The sequence below is a fragment of the Pagrus pagrus genome (assembly GCF_965226575.1).
Source record: "Pagrus pagrus genome assembly, chromosome: 19".
In the NCBI taxonomy this organism is placed as follows: Eukaryota; Metazoa; Chordata; class Actinopteri; order Spariformes; family Sparidae; genus Pagrus; species Pagrus pagrus.
In genome coordinates, this window is record NC_140203.1 from 25,278,423 (window position 1) to 25,297,011 (window position 18,589).

The following is an 18,589-nucleotide window of genomic DNA, read 5'->3' on the forward strand; positions in this document are numbered from 1 at the left end:
GAGGTTTTGTAGCTAAATTTATACCATACCATGTACAGTGGTATGAAAAGGTATATTGATCCCTGTAATCACCTTCAGTGTTAATGCTGCTCCTTAAGTAATACTGCCAACATTCACTTACTTACTACTTCATCTTCTCTGGAGCTTTCTACTTTTTCCTACAGCCTTCTTAAGCTATGGAACTTGCTCATGTGACAAAGGTACAGAACTTTGCTATCATGATAACAAGCAGTCATTTATCTTTACATTTTTCTTTACTCTATTTACATTATGGGATGTAATAAACAGGACCTCCCCGATCAGTGGACCACCACTGAACCTTATTTCAGAAAAAGTATGCACAGTAGTAAATAGGGAGAAACAAATAATTTTTTTTCCATGTTTGAATTGTGCCATGAAATACACATATGATGTTTGTCAATTTCATAGATACATTTTAAAGTATAAGACTGAGCAAGACTGTGAAAATACATGATTAGAATGACTACACACCCAACATTCACGTTAGTGACATTGTCTCTTTTAACACTCACCAAAATATTTGGTGACGTATATTTAACAAAATGATGTAGTTCACTGAGCAGTTTTACACAGAATCCAATGGTATTTTCCTATCTTGTATTTGTCTCTTGCCATTGACTACTATACAAATGTATTCCAAAATAAAATTAAAATAAAACAATACAATTTATATGTATCACATGATAAATATATTTATAGTTATCATTAAATGCATTTCAGTTCGTCATCTGATAACCCACTCCGTTAATGTGCAATGGTGCTGTCAGAACACTTGAACCGCCACTGATGTAAAGCAAAATAAGTACTGTAGTGCTGCACTGCCCTTATAGGACTATAGCAAATCTGTTTTAACACTGTACTTGCAGTTAGTGAATGGTAAGACTTGTCCTCTGATATCACCAGTGACTGAGCAAAACCTGAGTATCCCTGTGCAGACCAGATCCACTGAGAGATTTGTAAGCCTCTGTTTGTATTATTATCATCATTTCAGTTGACAACCATATTGTATTTCCACTCTGCAAACAGTTTGACCAATATCTTGATTCAGTTTAATCATTTTTTTAATGAGAGCTATGATGGGTGGTGGTGGTGCCGAACAAGCGTGGATGAGGGCACCATTTTGGAAAATGTTGTCCCCCATTCATAATTTCTAATCGCTGGCCTGATAATTTGTATATGTCTGTTAAAAAACCTTCAACATCAAGAGGTGGTTTGTGATGTAACTATGACAAAGGCGGCACATGCAGGTGCAGTGGCCTGTAGCTTCTATAGATTTTTCTGCATTTTTGTTTTCTAACTATTATCTTTTCTTAATTTCTCTTAATTGCTGAAACAGATAGTGTCTATGACAGAAATAAATTAATCAGCATTTGACTGTGGTCTCTGCCCTTGTTATCTTTTGACGATCCAACCTGACTGGCCGGACTGCCCCAGGGAGGAGAGAAAGAGTTGGGATAAGAGCCACACTAATCCAGCTTGGATTTAAGGCTGCTCCTGGCTTATGCTTATGGTAGCAGGAAAAGAACATGGACAAATGGGTCTCAGGCTGGTCAGACAACAGGAAATCAGAAACTGTTGTGCCCACATCTGTCTGCAACACAACAGCCCGGCTCAAGCTGTTGCACTTGACAGGCGGAATGTGTTTAGACTCTGTGTTGATGTTGATGGACAGTGTTTCTCAGATGTCGAACTTTTAATATGAAGATGCCAACCATATTATCATCACCATCATGTTGCTGCCCTTTACATTCACCAGACGCAAATTCAAAAGATGCACTATGTGTTTATGTGTATAAATAACAATATATACAGTATGTTCGATGTTTGTGTAGCATGAAGGAGTTTGTTTCATTATGCAACACTGTGTTGTTGCCAGCAAGCCTGAAATGGCGTGTGCAGTACATATACAGTAGTTCATTTGTGTAACTTTATTTTTAATTTGTATGTATAGTTCTTGAGCGGAGCTGCCTGAGGATGCAAAATGCATTTCAGTTTAAACTGATAATTAAGTTGTATTATATATAAAGCTCACAAACCACGTTAAACATTCTAACTGTGGAAATAAAACCTGCCAAAATGTCTCATGAATAACATTTAAACTGACAGATTTAACATCAAAAACATGTCAACAAAATTTGGATTGGCTCCATTTTTAACTGAATTGATTTAATTGGACTGATTTCATTGTATGCATATGTGTATGATATAATATGTCATGTTTCACTCTTTATTAGGAAATGTATTGGGATAATAACATCAACATTTCTTAAAGTGTTCCCATTATTTCCCTTTCTCATCTAAAAATTAGAAACATTTCCCATCGTCATGCTAAGTCCTCCATGTACAAACAGTACACCTCTCACCCCTCTGACATCATCATGTTTACACCTCCACCCCTTTGAAGAAATATGAAAGACGTGACAGTCTGATGCTTGGACAGACACAACACTTCACCTAAAGAAAAGGCAGAGAGCAGCAGGCAGAGTTCCCATTCCATTTATTAGATATGGTTTATAAATAGACACACTCAGACACATATGTTGAAAGTATAAAAAAATACAAGATTACTAGACATTTTAGTGAGGTCTCATCTTCATTGCCATTGACACGTTATTTTAACTTGAATGACTGACAAAAATGGAAAATGAATTTATTTTCTTACACAGCATAGTAGTTTTCACTTTCACAAGTCCATTCATCAAGCAAGTTACTATCATCAATGTCATGTTAAAATGAGATTAGAACATAGAAAAAGAGTCACATGCAGCAACTTTTCACTGAATCTGTACAGCACGTCCTTTCAGCCAAACAAGTATAACTCAGTGAAACAGATTTTCAAATATATATGTGCTTCAAGTTTCACTGTACTTTGTCTTACAAACTCTAAGGGAAGAGATATCACAAGGGAGGGAGTTCCTATGGAGAACAATGATTAATAATGGGAGAAAACAGCTTATTCTACCTTTACTGATTGACAAATGCTCCTTCACATCTTCTGGATTTGTTCAGTCATTTGTCAAATTAGGTCAGTAAAACAATGTTTAAATAGTTTGGATATTAACATAACATACAATATGTTCCAGCTAACTGCTGAGTTTTTTAAAAACTGAAATGTAAGTTTCAAATCATCAACAGTACGCTGTCAGGGAATTTGGTATTAAGGACACTAAAAAACTTACATCAAGTAATGAATGTATCTGGAGGGATGAGGCAACATGGCCAAGTTGCACTGATAAATGTTGCTTAAACTTCTGCAACCAATGAGCAATGCAATGATTGTGATTTGCTGAAACCGAAAAGGACAGTATCAATCACACATGTAATAAACGTAGTGCAGCACAAATACACAACTAAGTCTTTTTCAAGCATTTATGTACCATATAGCTACTGTGCCAAATCTGGCTCACCTTGTTCTAAGGACAAAAACTCCTGCTGCTAATTCATATATTTTTATTTGTAAATATATCTAAAAATACAACTCATCAACTTCAGCGCTATAGGAAATTGCATGATTTATTGGTATTATACCAAGTTTTGTTTTGTATTAGATAACTCTCACTATTCACAGTGTTTAAAACTGAACAGTACAAGCCAACACCTACTGTGTCGCTGGTAACTGGCACCATTTTAATATCCATTGTGGGCGTTGCTTTCAAGTCTAGTAGTAATCCAGTAATTCTGCAGTGCACAATGAAAGAACTACTGAATGTAGCCTTCCACCAAAGTACATCATCAGCCTCAAAGAGGTAAACATTATCATAAACTTTCAGAAGATATTTCCTACCTAAGCAACAACAAGATGTTGTGTCTGTTTTTTTTTTATATAGACGTTTCAAGTCACACAACTATCTCTTTTTCTGTTTTCATTATTTTCTTATGATGAGGATTTATGTTGCAACTAAAACTTTCAACATTTGATTTCAATGTAAACGAAAACTTTCTTTACAGATGTGTTTAATTAAATATGCTATAACAGGAACATCTCCTTCTACAGGAATGTGGTACTTAACTTATGAAGCAACTTTGCATAGAAAGTATTTACGTAGCTAAGAAAATAATGTTCGCTATTTTCTGCCTGACATACCATTAAAGTCACATATGAAAAATAGTCATGTTGTACATACTCACATAAACTCTCTCATTTTAACAGGCTAAGTTAAGAAGAACATAGAACATTACTAATCATTTGAAATAATCAAAATACCAGAATGTCAGTTTAGGTAATCCCTACCACAGGGAATGTGTTGTTGCAGTAAATGACCACAATACAGATAAATGACTTGTGGTGGATAAAAAGTATGTACTGGTTAAAAAGATTCAAATAAATAATGCACTGTACTGATTCTGCACCTGACAGGAAATATTCTGAAAAAGAATAATACTGACCAAGCAGACATGAATATATTTAATTTTGATAACAAAATACTCGTCTACAAATGTTTGTAATTGGATTGATATATAAATATGTGTAACAATATATATGTATTTCTATACATATATATATTTACAACAAAAGGTGCACTTAAATAATGTCATCAAGGAGATGAGGGGTGCCTACCCAGTCCAAAGTCCTAGGCTCAGAGGCAGCCATAATCATGCACATAAACTGTTTACCGGTCCTCTTATCAATAGGATAAATAGTTGTGGGTGTAAACCTTCTGTTACTTTCCACAAACTCACAGAGCTGCTGATATACCTGTGGGTATTCATGGCGTAGGAAAACCCCTCGAATCCTTAACTCCCGCTGTATATTGATGAAACAGATTTCCCTAGCTTTCCTGCCTTCCTCTCCCTCTTTGTCGATATCTGCTGTTCCTGGGGGTGGAGTGAGGATCAGCGTTTCCATGTCACTCTCTTTCTTGTGAACCTTTCTCTCAGGACTGAAGGAAGCCAGTGCTACCTTTGCATATTTTCTGACAGTTGGAGCTTGGTTCCTTGGTGATGGCCCTTCAGGTAATTGGTCACCAACAGCAATAGATACATTCAAGATGAAACATTCATTTGGGTCGTACTCTTTACCAGCTTCCTGCAGCTCTTTACAGTACTCCCCTAGGTTGTCCTTGAAGCTTTCAAGCTCTCGGAGGGACAGGTATGTAGGAGACATAAGTAGACTATCCAGGCCATACTGCAGGAAGCTACTGGATGATGCAGGGTTTGGAAAACCAAGAAAGAGAACTCCTCTACCTCGAGAAAGGTAGCCAACTTTGGCAATACGGGAGAAGGCTTTGTGGACTTCAACGGTCTCCCGGCAGTGTTTGATAATGTGACGACATGTGCTGCCAATTCTTCCATACAGGCAGCTTTCTTTATGAATGTCCCAGTCCTCCCTGCGACAGTTACGGGAGCAATAGTAGGTGTAGCAGCTGTGGCAGGATTTGAAATATAGGCAAGCATTGAATAGGGTCTCTGTCCTCCGGCATTTGTTGTTAGAGCACATCATTGTATCATCCTCATCTGGGCTCTGATCTGGGGAGCACTCATCTGCACTCTTCATTGCATCACTGTCCATGTCTCGAAAAGCATCGGGATTCATTCTTATTGAGGTTGGCTGCTTGTCAAGTGGAGCTGGTTCCTCTGTACCTGCCCTTGAGCTCTTTCTGGATAGAGATACTGCTTCTTCCTCATCAATTAACTTCTTTAGTTGATCCAGAATGTCCTCACTTGCCCTCCTACTGGGTGGCTTATAATCAGTCACAAGATCTGCCAAAAGCTCATCAAGTTGTTCAAGGCTTTGCTGTAGTGAGGCATTGTCATGTGTCTTCTCTTTGGTTGAGCTTTGAAAGTCAGGCTGAGACAGTTCTGGGCCCTCAGTGCTTCTGGAGTCAAGAATGTCCCAACTGGCGGACCGTCCTTCAGCCTTATTAAGTTTCCCTGGTCTAATGTCATTATCAGTGATTGTTATCTCAGGAGTCACAAACCAGAGTTTACCAGGAGTGCTCTTTGATGTCTCTGTTGGGCTTTTGTCAATGAGAGAGTTGTCAGACATTGATAAGGCTGCATAGCGTCTTGGTGAACTGGAGAGATTGACTACCACTGGTTGTGGTTTGTCACCTGTGGCTGCTGCAGGCTTCCTTGACTCAAGGAGATCATCATAGCTCTGACCCCGCTGTACAGGAAGAGGTTGTTCCCTTTCGACACGAGAGTTAAGAATATTGTCCCAGGACCTTGAGTAAGATTTGGATTCTGTGCCAATTCTTTGAGGTTCCACACATGGGTTCGCATACCAGGGTGTTAACACAGGCTCTTGACGGACTCTGGTTGGAGTGACTTGAGATACGTAAGAGGCAGGATTGGTGGAATAACCAGATGCATCTGAGCCATACCAGTCTTCTGTTTGCGCCTGAATGACTCTAGCATGTCTTCGGCCCTCTGTGTAATACGCCCTTGCTGGGATATGATGCTCTGGTGGCATTGCATACATGTCGCTGGAATAATAAAATCTTGGTGGAGCAGTCTGTATTTGATAAGATCTTGGATCGTCTCCATAAAATATTCTTGTTGGAGGTGTCTGTATGATGTATGGCCCTGGTTCAGTTGCGGCATAAGGTTTGGGATACCCTGACTGAACAGAGTATGGATAGGTCTCCATCTCAGGATAATAAGGTCTTGTAGCTACAGCATGTACCCTTCGAGTCCTTGGATCTTGCACATATTGCACTTTTGGAGTATATGTTTGTCCTGGTGTGTAACGTTCATCATGAAAGTAAGAACTTGGTTGAGGAGGGGCAGTAGTAACATATCTCCCTGGGTCATCCGCATAAAAAAACTTGGTTGGCACATTAGGACTGGAATGAGCTCTACGTTCCCTTCCATAGTAATCACCTGATGAAGGCATTCTTTGCAAGGGAATCTCCATGGGTTGTATGTAGCTATTTGGCATGCTGCGGGAATATTGATAAGCTTGCCTGCTCTCTGTACCTAATGAATCAGTGGGAGTTGGTGTTCTAGAGTAGGAAAAATGGCGTGGCACAGTCAAACTCCTACTTCCCCCACTGTGGTGCCTCTGCCAGGGTATGTCCATTTGCGGTGTAGCCTCTTTCCGTCCTGAATGATGCAATGCTCCATCATCAGGTTTGATATCCACCCGACACCTAACATGAGGACTAAGCGCTGGTTTATCGAGCCCCCCATCCTCAGAATTATCAGCACCATAGTGAGGTGAATATTTACCGCTGTCACCCATTTGAGGCTGCAACTTAATCGGATGGACTTCATGCATATGAGCCCTTGTTGCTGCATAGGAGGATTCCCTACGCGGTGATACTTCTGGCCTCCAGCGAGAGTCTCTTGGAGCCCTTTGTGATTCCCTGCCCTTCCTTCCTGATGCTGAGGACCCTTCAAAAGAGACAGGGGTGAGACTGGTCTGGACCCGAGGGGCACTTTTTGACCTGGTCCTTCTTTTCTGTTCAGGGACAACTACCTCGCTGGCCATATCTGCAGCCATTGGTTGAGGGGCTAACCTATGGCTGAAAATGTCCGGAGCTGAAAAGCGATATCTCTGCTGGCGGCCCAAGGCATTCCAGGCAACATCTGGGTTAGCTGCATGCCTGTCAGCCTTCCTGTATGGGGACTCCATTGAGTATTTTTGTGATTTGGGGTACTCCAATGACTTATAGTCAATGGTACGGCAGTGCCTCTTATTTACTTTGCTCTTACTGTCCTCCAGTGTGCTGTAATTTATAGAATCACATTGTTTGGAGGGTTGCAAGGACTTGTAGTGTGAAGAAATGGGGACCACTTTTATATCTTGATGCACAGTTGATAACAGTATGTCAGGCGGGTCTGTGCGTGTCATCTTAAAGGGACTGCTCTAGTTATCTCCATCAAGTTGCTTGAATGTTGATGCTGCCTGGAAAGGTAAACAAAGAATTTCAGTCAGTGACATTTATCAAGACAATACAAATTTATTCCACCAACTATGCATGGAGAAAAAAAATGATGTAGCATAGATTAATAACAAGCAAGTTAGTCTCTAGACAAAATTTTGGCAGGGGTCTTGAACAAAGTTTAGAATATGTTTATGATTTGTGCAGCATATTCAGAGTTTACAAATTTAGTCCAAGGATTTTCTGCTGGTAATCTTTCACAATGAAAAATGCTGACAGGTTAGCAAAGTTATTATATTCTAGTGTTCTAATTCAGGCTGTGAAGGGGTGACGAATAGCTTTCTGGACCCTCTAGCTATAGCCAGATTAGAAATCGCAAAGGGTGTCTCTGAAGCATTCATTATGAGGTCATGAGTTAATGCAGAAACAATTACTTTCAACATAATATTGTTTATTTATCTGTGGCACAGCCCATGCTCAGTGATGTGATCTGTTTTATCTGAACCAACAGGCCATCCCCCCATAATCAACCTTAACTGAGCAACAGTTATTAGTGAAATATGACTTAATTTAGTTTGCCTGTAGGGGAAAATGGGAGATCCATGCAAATGTAGTCTGTTATAATTTAAAACTGACATAAACTTAAAGCATTCACAGCTTCATGTCTTGTTCACTTCCAAAAACACTGAATACTCCAGGGGTTATTAAAGCTTGAAGTGTTTTGAAAGAATGAAACAAACTATTCTGAGATCCATCTCATATTTTCTAATGTCTTTCTTCCTAAAAAGAAACTCATTTGAAGGCTAAAATAAGTTCCTCTAATAAATTGTGACTTCATGCTGTCTTCAGTGATGGCAGTGGCATCAAAAGTATGGCCAAATATAAATACATGAGTCTAAATCTATTTGATGGCATCCAGCACAGGTTATTCTAACACAAGAAATACAGTGGATGTAGTATCCAGTTTAAATGGTAGTATCTTAATATCTCAATACTGCAACTAATCAAGTCAACTTCACTTGTGTAGCCCAATATCAATGTACTAATGGGCTTTGCAGGCCCACATGCAAAATCATGGTGACCTGTGAAGTTCTTCTACTAAAAATAGCGCTATATGGGCCCCATTTTGGTTGCAACACGTGCTTGCATGTGTGACAAATGTATGAGCAAGTGTATGTACAGCCTGGGTTACAGAGGGCAGGATTTCCTAATTTTAGTCTTTGTTGTCATCAGGCAAAAATGTCTCAAGCTTTTTTATACAACAACTGGGGTGGGATTTGTCTATGATAAGCCACATCAAAGGATATACTTTATATTTCTGATACAGAAAAAATCATTAATAAAGACATTTATTAGAGATGTTTACTAAAACCGTAACAGTTCAACAAAAAATATCTGTCTGTTGTTCATAAAATCAAAATCTGTACTTGTAGAAATATTTGTAAAACAATGCATTTAATGCAAAAGGTATAATTAGAAATATGGAGGAATCACAAGACTGCTTACATAATAATAAAAAATACAAGCTGCTGCAACCTGTATGAGACCACCGCAGGAGAAGGAGCTGACCCAGATTTAGCAACTGGTCGAGCAGACGCTCAGACTGGAGCAGATGGAGAACCATTATGGTGTTGACATGGCTGATGTCTGCCTGAAATCTATTGGGGATTGCAGCCAAGTGTATTTGTAAATGTATTTTTATCAGAATGCAACTGTCAGAGTGCAGAACAGTTACCTGAAGGTCATGTTCAAATTTAATGAGCACAAAAACCTACAAGTGTTGCTCCAGTTCACCATACTGTAAACACTGTCAGGACACTTGGAGTATAGTGTTTACAGAGTGGAGGGAAATAGATCCAATATAAAACCCTGGCCTCCAAACACCCAATGCTATATCAAGAATATTCAATCTAATACACTCATGTCCCATTTTTTCCACATCGAAATGTTTCAAAATAAAAGTTCTAATGATATTAGCCATTGTGCTTTCCATAACTGTGGTAGTATAACATAAAATAGAAATGCTTTGTAAATGTCTATAATGTTAAAGCATTAACTCTAGGGCGGGGCAATATATTGTTATTTTATCATCGTGAAATGAAATTTTATATTGTCTTAGGTTTTGGACATTGTTATATCATAATATGGCATACAAGTTGTATTTTTCTGGTTTTAAAGGCTATTATACTGTTGTGCCCACATCTTTACAGAGACTTGTCTCTACCACAAGATCTCGGATCAAGCTGTTGATGCATTAGATGGGCAGACCTTATTTAGAGACAGAGCAAAGGTTGAGAAGCAGTACACTCTGTGAGTTTAGCATATACCACTATCCTTCATCAAAAATGTGTCTACAGAGTAAAACAAAGGTAAATTTTGGCATATGATGACAGAGGATCAGTTTGAAATACAATATGTCAGGAAGTAGTTTTAGACAGTCTGTGATAGTAATGGAGCAAGAACAAGCTGTTAGATGAAGAGCTGCAGGCGTCAGACTGCACATCTCCAACTTCTCATTGAGGTAACAACTCCTTTTCCCTGATTAATGATCAACCCTATTTACATTGGGTTTGCATCTGGGAACATGACTCATGAAGGACTCAGTCCAGACATTTTTCCATTCTCAGATGAGATAGACAACATAGCACTGCTGACAGGGGGTATATTTGCCAAAAAAATGAAAGAACAGACTACATTACCATATCACTTTTAGCTTTTTTCTGATTTCAGCATTTTAATTCTATACTTAATTTTTTGCTTCCTCTCTCTACCTCTGGTCTCTTTACTGCACACCGGCTGGCCTGCCCCACCCCGTGTCTTTCTCTTTCTCTCTCATGTGTCTGCTCTGTGGACTTTCTTCATCAGAAGTGTTACATTTTATGTATTTTTCACTTGGGTTCCATTTTTACAACATAAGGTGAGCTGCGTGTGGAGGAGGCTTGTTGTCAATCACACAATATCTTTGAGACACTCCAGTAGGAGGCTGCGGTCCATCAGGACAAAAAACCACACACCAAAAGACTGCAGCTGGCCTCATCAACAAGGCCATGGACCCTCACTGACACTGACTCTTATCTTGCCCTATATAGGCACCACATGTACATTAACATAAGGTCTACGCTACTTCTCCATGCCTCAATGTGTTACATTAACATACTTAATTTTGGGATAACTGTTTATCTAATATATTCTTTATGTTCATACTGTGAACTTTTCTGCATGGCCTTGGTTAAGGGGTTGGTCTCCCGTGTTTAAACCTGATATTTTGTTCCATCATCCATCAACCCCAACCTCTTCCCTACATGGATTCTGTCACTCTATAAAGATGTAATCTGACTTCCTCCTTTGCTCCCGTTATGATTTGTGTGACCTCTAGAGGACTTTGTCATTTCAATGTAAACGTGTGGTTTTGGGGCACTTGCTGAATGTCCCTGATTACATGCAGACAAACTGCCTCAACTGTTAAATAAGATGACATGTGCAGGTGCACATATATTTTTTTATCTTTTACCTAGTGCACTATATTTAGATTCCACCATTTGTGTCCAAATTGTGAGTGTAAAATTGATGCACTTTATATTGTGGTGCAGTGGTTTCCCCTGTTATCTCACCTATATGCCAGAATGGGGCCCAACTGTGGCAAAAAAAAGCCATTCGTAGGTATTTTTAATGGTATTTTAAAGTTTGTAACTTCCTGCAAAATCATTAAAAATGTGTTATGGAGGAAATATTTGTTGATTTTTCTTCTGCTGCTCTGCCTGGAGCGATTCTGGACAGATAGCTTTGATTCTTGCTGAATAAACTACAAATGTACCGATAACCAGAAACTTCACAATGAACACCTCCAGACTGGCCTCCAAGAACGACGACGGTCAGTTTATTTTTCAGGCTACCTGGCTGACAGATACTGGTAGCTTTCTGCTGTTAAATGTAACATTAGCTGCCGCTATCTGGTTAGCATAGTACGTGGTCCTATTCGCTGACTCAGCCCAGTGATGGCAGGAGCCAAACCTGGCGAGATAACCACCTTGGTACTGTATTTAGTACCAAGGCTGTGTTATGTCCCCGGTGCGGCCATGTTCACTGGAAGCTGCCAGTCTGGGGAGAGGTAGCATTGGCGACTTGGTGGTTGGGGGGTGGGGCGAGACGTGACCTACATTCCGCACTATTGGCTGCTGACTGTTTTTACGGGAAACATGCAACTATGCACTCCATTAGCTGTATTTTATGGGAATTTCAAACTGACCAGCCCTGACTAAAAACCCCTTCACACATGTATTGTAACTCTGGATTTATCCAGATATTACCTGGAGGAGCTGTATGTTTAAATACAAATGTCCGCATTATTTGCCCCAGACTTTACCCTGCCAGCTCCCTAGTCCTAAGTCCAGGTGAGCCACATGCTTGAACGGTTGCACCCCGCTTTTCCGAAACCCAGCTGTTCCGAAAATAGACTTCCATTCATCGTAATGGCGTGGTTTCCCATTTTTTCTAAAGACCCCGCTATTCCGAAAAGGCTATTGTGGCACCCCTGACCCTAACCCCTAACCCTAACCATATTGGGAAGTAATTGGAACTTGAAAGTCGGATTCGGAATAGCGGTGTGTCGGAGTGGGGTGTGTCGGAATGGAGGGGTTTCGCAATGGAGGAGTTTCGGAATGTCAAGCTGTTCCCATTTGAACAGAGCAGACAATTGACTGAGGTGAATTCACAGCCAGGGAATGGGCATTTGACGATGCGTGATCCTCCACGTTATAACACATACTCAAACATGCACTGGGACATTTAAAAATGGCATTTAGACAGCTCATCGTCAAAGTACAGCAAAACATCTGCCCAGAATATTTCCCCGCTCAGTCTCTTTCTCCAAAATGCTGCAACTCTGTTTCTATGGTGGGACGGAGTGTAGCTGCTTCGTACTCTTCTCTGCTTGCCTGTATATTACTCTCCACTTTTTCTTTTGTATTTGGGATACATCCAACCGCATGTAGTATTGATAGTAAAGCAAACAGCGCAATCTGTAGCCTCCTTTCTAGCGCTACCCCTCGCCCAAACCATATAAAGTACTACCACCATGTGTGAACACGTCTGACACGGACAATCTCCTGTTGTGTGGTCCTGATCTGATTCTCTGAATATTGTCCGGAGTTCAAATGTGAAAGGCGCTTAAGTGACAGGTTTTATGGATATTATATTTCATATTCAGTGCATAACAATAAAGCCAAAGACCAAATGAGAGATTTTTCTACAATTAACCCAAATAGTTAACAGAATATCAGCAGGATATCTGTCTAAGGAGATGATGAGGGGATGGAACAAGACTTCGTAGAATCTGGCTCATGTTTTCTGTTCAACCTACAAGCAGCTTTTTAAATGAGCAGTAAAAGGTTGAGTAGATTTTGGCCCTCTGTGTTCCACTGTGACCAGGCTGCTGTCTGACACATAAAGCACTACATCATCCATCATTCATTGACTGGCTTTGCTGTAGTTCAGTGATAGTCGTGTAGAGTTATTCCCATTCAAAATGAAGTGGAGATCTCACCCTGTCCATCTGTACGTAATGGCTAGTCTGATTAAAGTTATTAAATAAGAAAACACCAAATAAATCCTTTTTCTGAATCTTCACAAAGATTTTCGTTTTTGATGGAGACCAAAGGGACAGTTCACCATAACCTTAAATATTCCTACTGTAACATAACTCACCATCTGTCTGTTGTCTGTCAGTAACCATAAAAATAAAGTGTAATAATTCTCATGCCTCATGGTTCTTCTTATCCCCTCGTCTCTCTTGATATTAAGTAATACATTGAGGACTCCCATTAGACGGACTGCAGATTTAAGCATTTAAATTAATAATCTGAATCCTTCATCATCTGATTTGGAATAGCACTGCAAAACTTATCAGTGGTTACTGAGGGCAAGAAATATGGTAGGCCTGTACTGTTTTTGGGACATTTTCTTTTTTAATGTTCTCTGTTTGTAACTTTCTGCCCATCAACATCCGTATTGAATATTTTATTTTTTCAAGAATGGTGCTTCTAAATGTCTTAACATTGCTTCTTATTATAAAAAGCTCATGTGCCTGCACATAGTAACTCAGAATAGATACTCTACTTTTCGCTTCACTCACACACAAGGTCCAAGTGTCAGCTTTTTTTTCAGAGATCCAAGGCAAAAGCATCTCTTCTCAGCATGATGACTCATTAAAATTGCAAGACAGAGACATCAAACACACACTCCTGGATTCAGCCCAAGTTACAGTTTTCAGTAATCATCGCTCCAGATGAAAAACCATAAATCCACTTAAAAAAGGCACTCCTAAAATATAAAATAGGAGTAACAGAAACATGTTTCAACATGTTTCTTATATCTCTGGAATGCTGAACTTGCCGTTACCCATAAACATACAAATCTATAGGTCTACAAATGTATCTTGCAAATAAAAATACATTGCATGCGAGAGAGTAAAAACCAATTACAAATTCTGTGGTACCAAAGCTTAAAATATCATTTTATTTGAGGATGGCCTGTGATAGACTTAAACCTTGCAGCCACAAATGTGTGCATACAGGGAGTTTTACTCCGCCTTCACTCTCTGTCACTTCACCCACAAGACAGTGCCTGTGGGCACTGTCAGTAAAAAACCTAGTGCTGATACTATGTAGTTTTCATATAGGGTCACTTAACATGGGTCATTCCTCTTATCAGTAACAGGGCTGCTGAATGCCTCAAACTGGTGCCTCGTTCAAGGGACAGTCTAATGGACGGATGTCACTTCTCCAGTAGATGTAGCAGCATCTTCTGGTCAGTGAGCACTGTTTATATGGCCTATTGTGGGTATGGAGCTACTCTATGGATCTGAGCTCTCACTGCATTGCATCACTGCACCATTGGCACAGAACACCAGACCCTTGCAATGCTTCATTGGCTACCTGGTCAATACAGACTTGGTGTTAAACTTTTACTAGTAACTTAAAGCTCTACATGACCTTGCTCCTGCCTACATAGATTAACTTGTGCCTTATGAGCCGAGCCACTGCCTTCGATCCTCAGCAAGACAACTGCCTCCTCAGCCCGACTCGCTACAAAAGGAAATCGGGCATTTACTGTCAGCTCCACTACTTTGGAAGTCCCTGCCTGAGGAACTTAAACTTGCAGAGTCAGTTATCTCTTTTAAATCTCGCCTCAAAACTTGCTTTTATAAGAAGGCTTTTGTTTTAGTACATCTGTTGTTGTTCTGGTTTCTATTCCTCTTGCCTTACTGTTATAATTTATTTTTATCATTTTATTTTATAATTTTTATTCATGGTGTGTTGTTTTTAATCTTTTTCGTACAAATTTATGTTTCTTGTTTTAATATTTGCTGCGTGTGATATCTTTATTTTTCACCTGTAAAGCACTTTATAACCATGATTTGAAAATGCTATATAAATAAAATGTATTATTATTATTATTATTATTATTATTATTATCATAAGTATTATTATCATAGATGCTGCTATAGCATCAGTTAAATCAGAACTGGAGAGTTTATGTCATTTAAGCAGAGCAAAGAACGGCACTGAAGGCTTTTCTCGATGGGAAGATGTTTTCGCTCTTCATTTTTTTTCGACTGGCTTCAGTTGAAGTTACATTTACCAACTGGGTCCACCCATGATAGACCGTGATAGACCAATGGTCTGGCCAATCACCTGCCAAGTATTTTTGCAAGCGCCTACTCTTTTCCAAGCAGTTTGTGGCTCCTTTCCAGATGATTTTGTCTCACAAACCATCTGGCCCAACAGATTAGGAAAAGTTATGCTAATGTTTTTATTCTTGCTGCCCGCCATGAAAATGGAGCCTAATGTGAGACCTAAAGAGAGACTAGCAATCAAAACAGTTAAATTGCAATAACAATTCAAACACTGTCAATGATAAGAATGTAAGGGTGCATAAAATCCTGGGTTCGGGATATACTCTGGTTTTGGGGTCATAATTTGGTACATGTTTGGTATAATTTTGGTGTTAATCTTTAAAAATGTAGAATGATTCAAACTAACCAGTTTCAACATCATCCTGGCATCTAGTAGGACTGTCAAATGCCAAGCTGATGGTGGCATCTATTGGTTTTGTATTGACTCCTGGATGCAGTACATTTCCTGCAGTGGTCAACAATACAAAGACCACAAGTTACAATTGTTTTATGTTGTAACTTTTAAGAAATGGCCAGAATTTGAAGGTAGCTCCAGAACCATAGGGGGCAGTGTAGCCACTTACTGCTCTACTACTACTGCACTTCATAGTATAATTAAGCTCATCCTAGTTTGGTAAAAGAGAGAAACTTGAATTTGAATTTACGGTTATATTTTTCAGTTTAATCCATAAAATAGTTTAAAAATATGTACTTTCTTGACAATTTGTGAGTTTATTTGATTTATTTGGTTTTTGTTTAACTGAAACTACGGGGCTATCAGACTATTTACCCTGGAGGTATAAAGTGGTTTACAAGACAGGATGGGCTGGGGCTAGCTGGCTATCATGCTAGCTTCAGTAGACTCTATGCAACACAGAACATACAGAACATAGACGTCTTTGACATAATGTAAGCACTGTTCCCTCCCTCCCTGACCCCCTCCCTCTCTCAATTCAATTCAATTCAATTCAATTCAATTCAAAGGGGCTTTATTGGCATGAAAGTTTTACAACAATGTTGCCAAAGCATCAAAACACAACTTGTCCAAACATTCGCACAGAACATAACAAATAACAACACAAACACAACACCAAGATTGATTTATGTATGTGTGTGTGTGTGTGTGTGTGTGTGTGTGTGTTGGTCACTCACTGTCCCTCAGGTTGTGGCATGTTGACACATATTGGGCAGCAGATATGCCCTGTCTCCTTCTCCCAGGAGTATTTTTAATTTTGATATGTTGTTTAGCTCTTTGAACTCTGAGATTACAGAGTTGAACTTGTTAAAATAAATGTTCCTGGTTTCGTTGAATGCTTTACATTGTAGGAGAAAGTGCATCTCTGTCTCAGCCTCACCTGTCGAGCAGTGACCACATGTTCTGTTTTCCTTTGGTTGCCATGATTGTTTGTGTCTTCCTGTTTGGATTGTCAGTTTGTGGTCCCTGAGCCTGTACTTGGTGAGCATCCGTCTCTGCTTTCTATCTCTGACAGAGAGATATTCTGCTAATTCATCATCTCTTTTTAGGGCTAGATAACATTCTGATCTACTTTGGCTTTTAGTTCCTTCTTTCCAATGTTCCAGGTAGGTTTCTTTACATTGTGTTATAATTTGCTTTACTCTGATTGGTGTTTGGAGAGCAGTGTTGTTGTGAGGCTGGTCAGACTGTGTCTGAGAGGGGGCAGTTAGCCTCAGTACCAGCTGACATAGGGGACTCTTTTCTGGGCTCAGCTCTTGAGTTTGGAGGGCTTTGGAGTGGAGGGTGTCTCTGGCTGGATTTCAGGTGGTTAAAAAAGTTGAGCGTTCTCTTTTGAATGTTAATTATCAGTGGGTATCTGCCTAATTCTGCTCTACATGCATTTGTTGGTGTGTTTCTGTGTACGTGTAAAATGTATCTGCAGAATTCTGCATGTAAAGATTCTGTTGGATTCTGTTGGATCTCTCTCTCTCCCTCTCTCTCTCTGCCTCCCTCTCCTTCTCTCTCTCTCTCAACCCAACCAGTTGAGGCAGATGACTGCCCACCATTGAGTCCGGTTCTGCTCGAGGTTTCTGCCTGGTAAGTGCAGTTTTTTTCTCGCCACTGTCGCCAAGTGTTTGCTCATGGGGGAAATGTTGGGTCTCTGTAAAGAAATTATTTTAAGTAGTGTGGTCTAGACCTGCTCAATTTGGAAAGTGTAATAAGAAGACTTTTGTTGTGAATCGGCGCTATACAAATAATTGTTGATGTTGATTGATAGATTGATTCTATCTTCACACTCCAGGATGGTGATGATGATGATGATGATGACACTGTTCATTTTTTTAGTTTTAAATTAAAATTCTGGCCAAGCACAGCAACTATTTTTTTTTATTTTTTATAACTTTTATTTATCAATTGTCAGGCATGAAATACATAGGTACATACAAATAGTATTATTTCTTTTTCTTTTTTACATTCAAGAACATAAATGAACATAAATGAACAATCCCCCCACCCACCCACCCCACCCCGTCCACCCTGGTAATTTTGAAGGTAAGTATGTCATATTTAGGTAGGGTGACCCACACACTCTCTCAAAAATAAATATAAATTAATAAATTAATTCAAGGAGAAGGAAAAAATTAATTAATTAATTAATAAAAAAAATTATAAATAAAAAAAAATAAAAATAAAATATATATATATATATATATATATATATATATATATATATATATATATATATATATACATACATTCACAAGCACAGCAACTATTAATAAGCACACAAAGTAATGCTTGCAGTATAGGGTATCACAAGGTGTAATGCATGCAGTAAGGTGTATCAAGACAATAGAAAGATTGCAGTAAGCTGTTCCAGTGCTGGTAGTAAGGAGGTATCAAGATGATCTAGCGCTTCCATTAAGGTGTACTAAGATCACAGAACACTACAAGCAGCACGGTGTATTAAGATGATGTAGAACACTAAACAGCAAGGTCAGAGAAGGGAAATGAAAGACCATGTCTTCCACTATGTTGATCCTTGCAAAAATTAGGTTATATGTCATTCTCCCACTCTCCTGCTCATACAAGCGAGTAATTATACATACTTTG

At 39.2% G+C, this 18,589-nt stretch overlaps 1 protein-coding gene across 2 annotated transcripts in view; it reads right to left on the reverse strand.

The window, feature by feature from the left end:
• Positions 1-2,501: 2,501 nt before the first annotated feature.
• Positions 2,502-18,589, reverse strand: part of ajm1 (apical junction component 1 homolog) — a 54,208-nt gene continuing 38,120 nt past the window's right edge. For both annotated transcript variants that reach the window (XM_084339685.1, XM_084339684.1), the window contains one exon: positions 2,502-7,870. In XM_084339685.1, the coding sequence (XP_084195811.1) occupies positions 4,544-7,816 (3,273 nt within the window). In that variant the 5' untranslated portion in view covers positions 7,817-7,870 and the 3' untranslated portion in view covers positions 2,502-4,543. The remainder of the gene's footprint in view (positions 7,871-18,589) is intronic.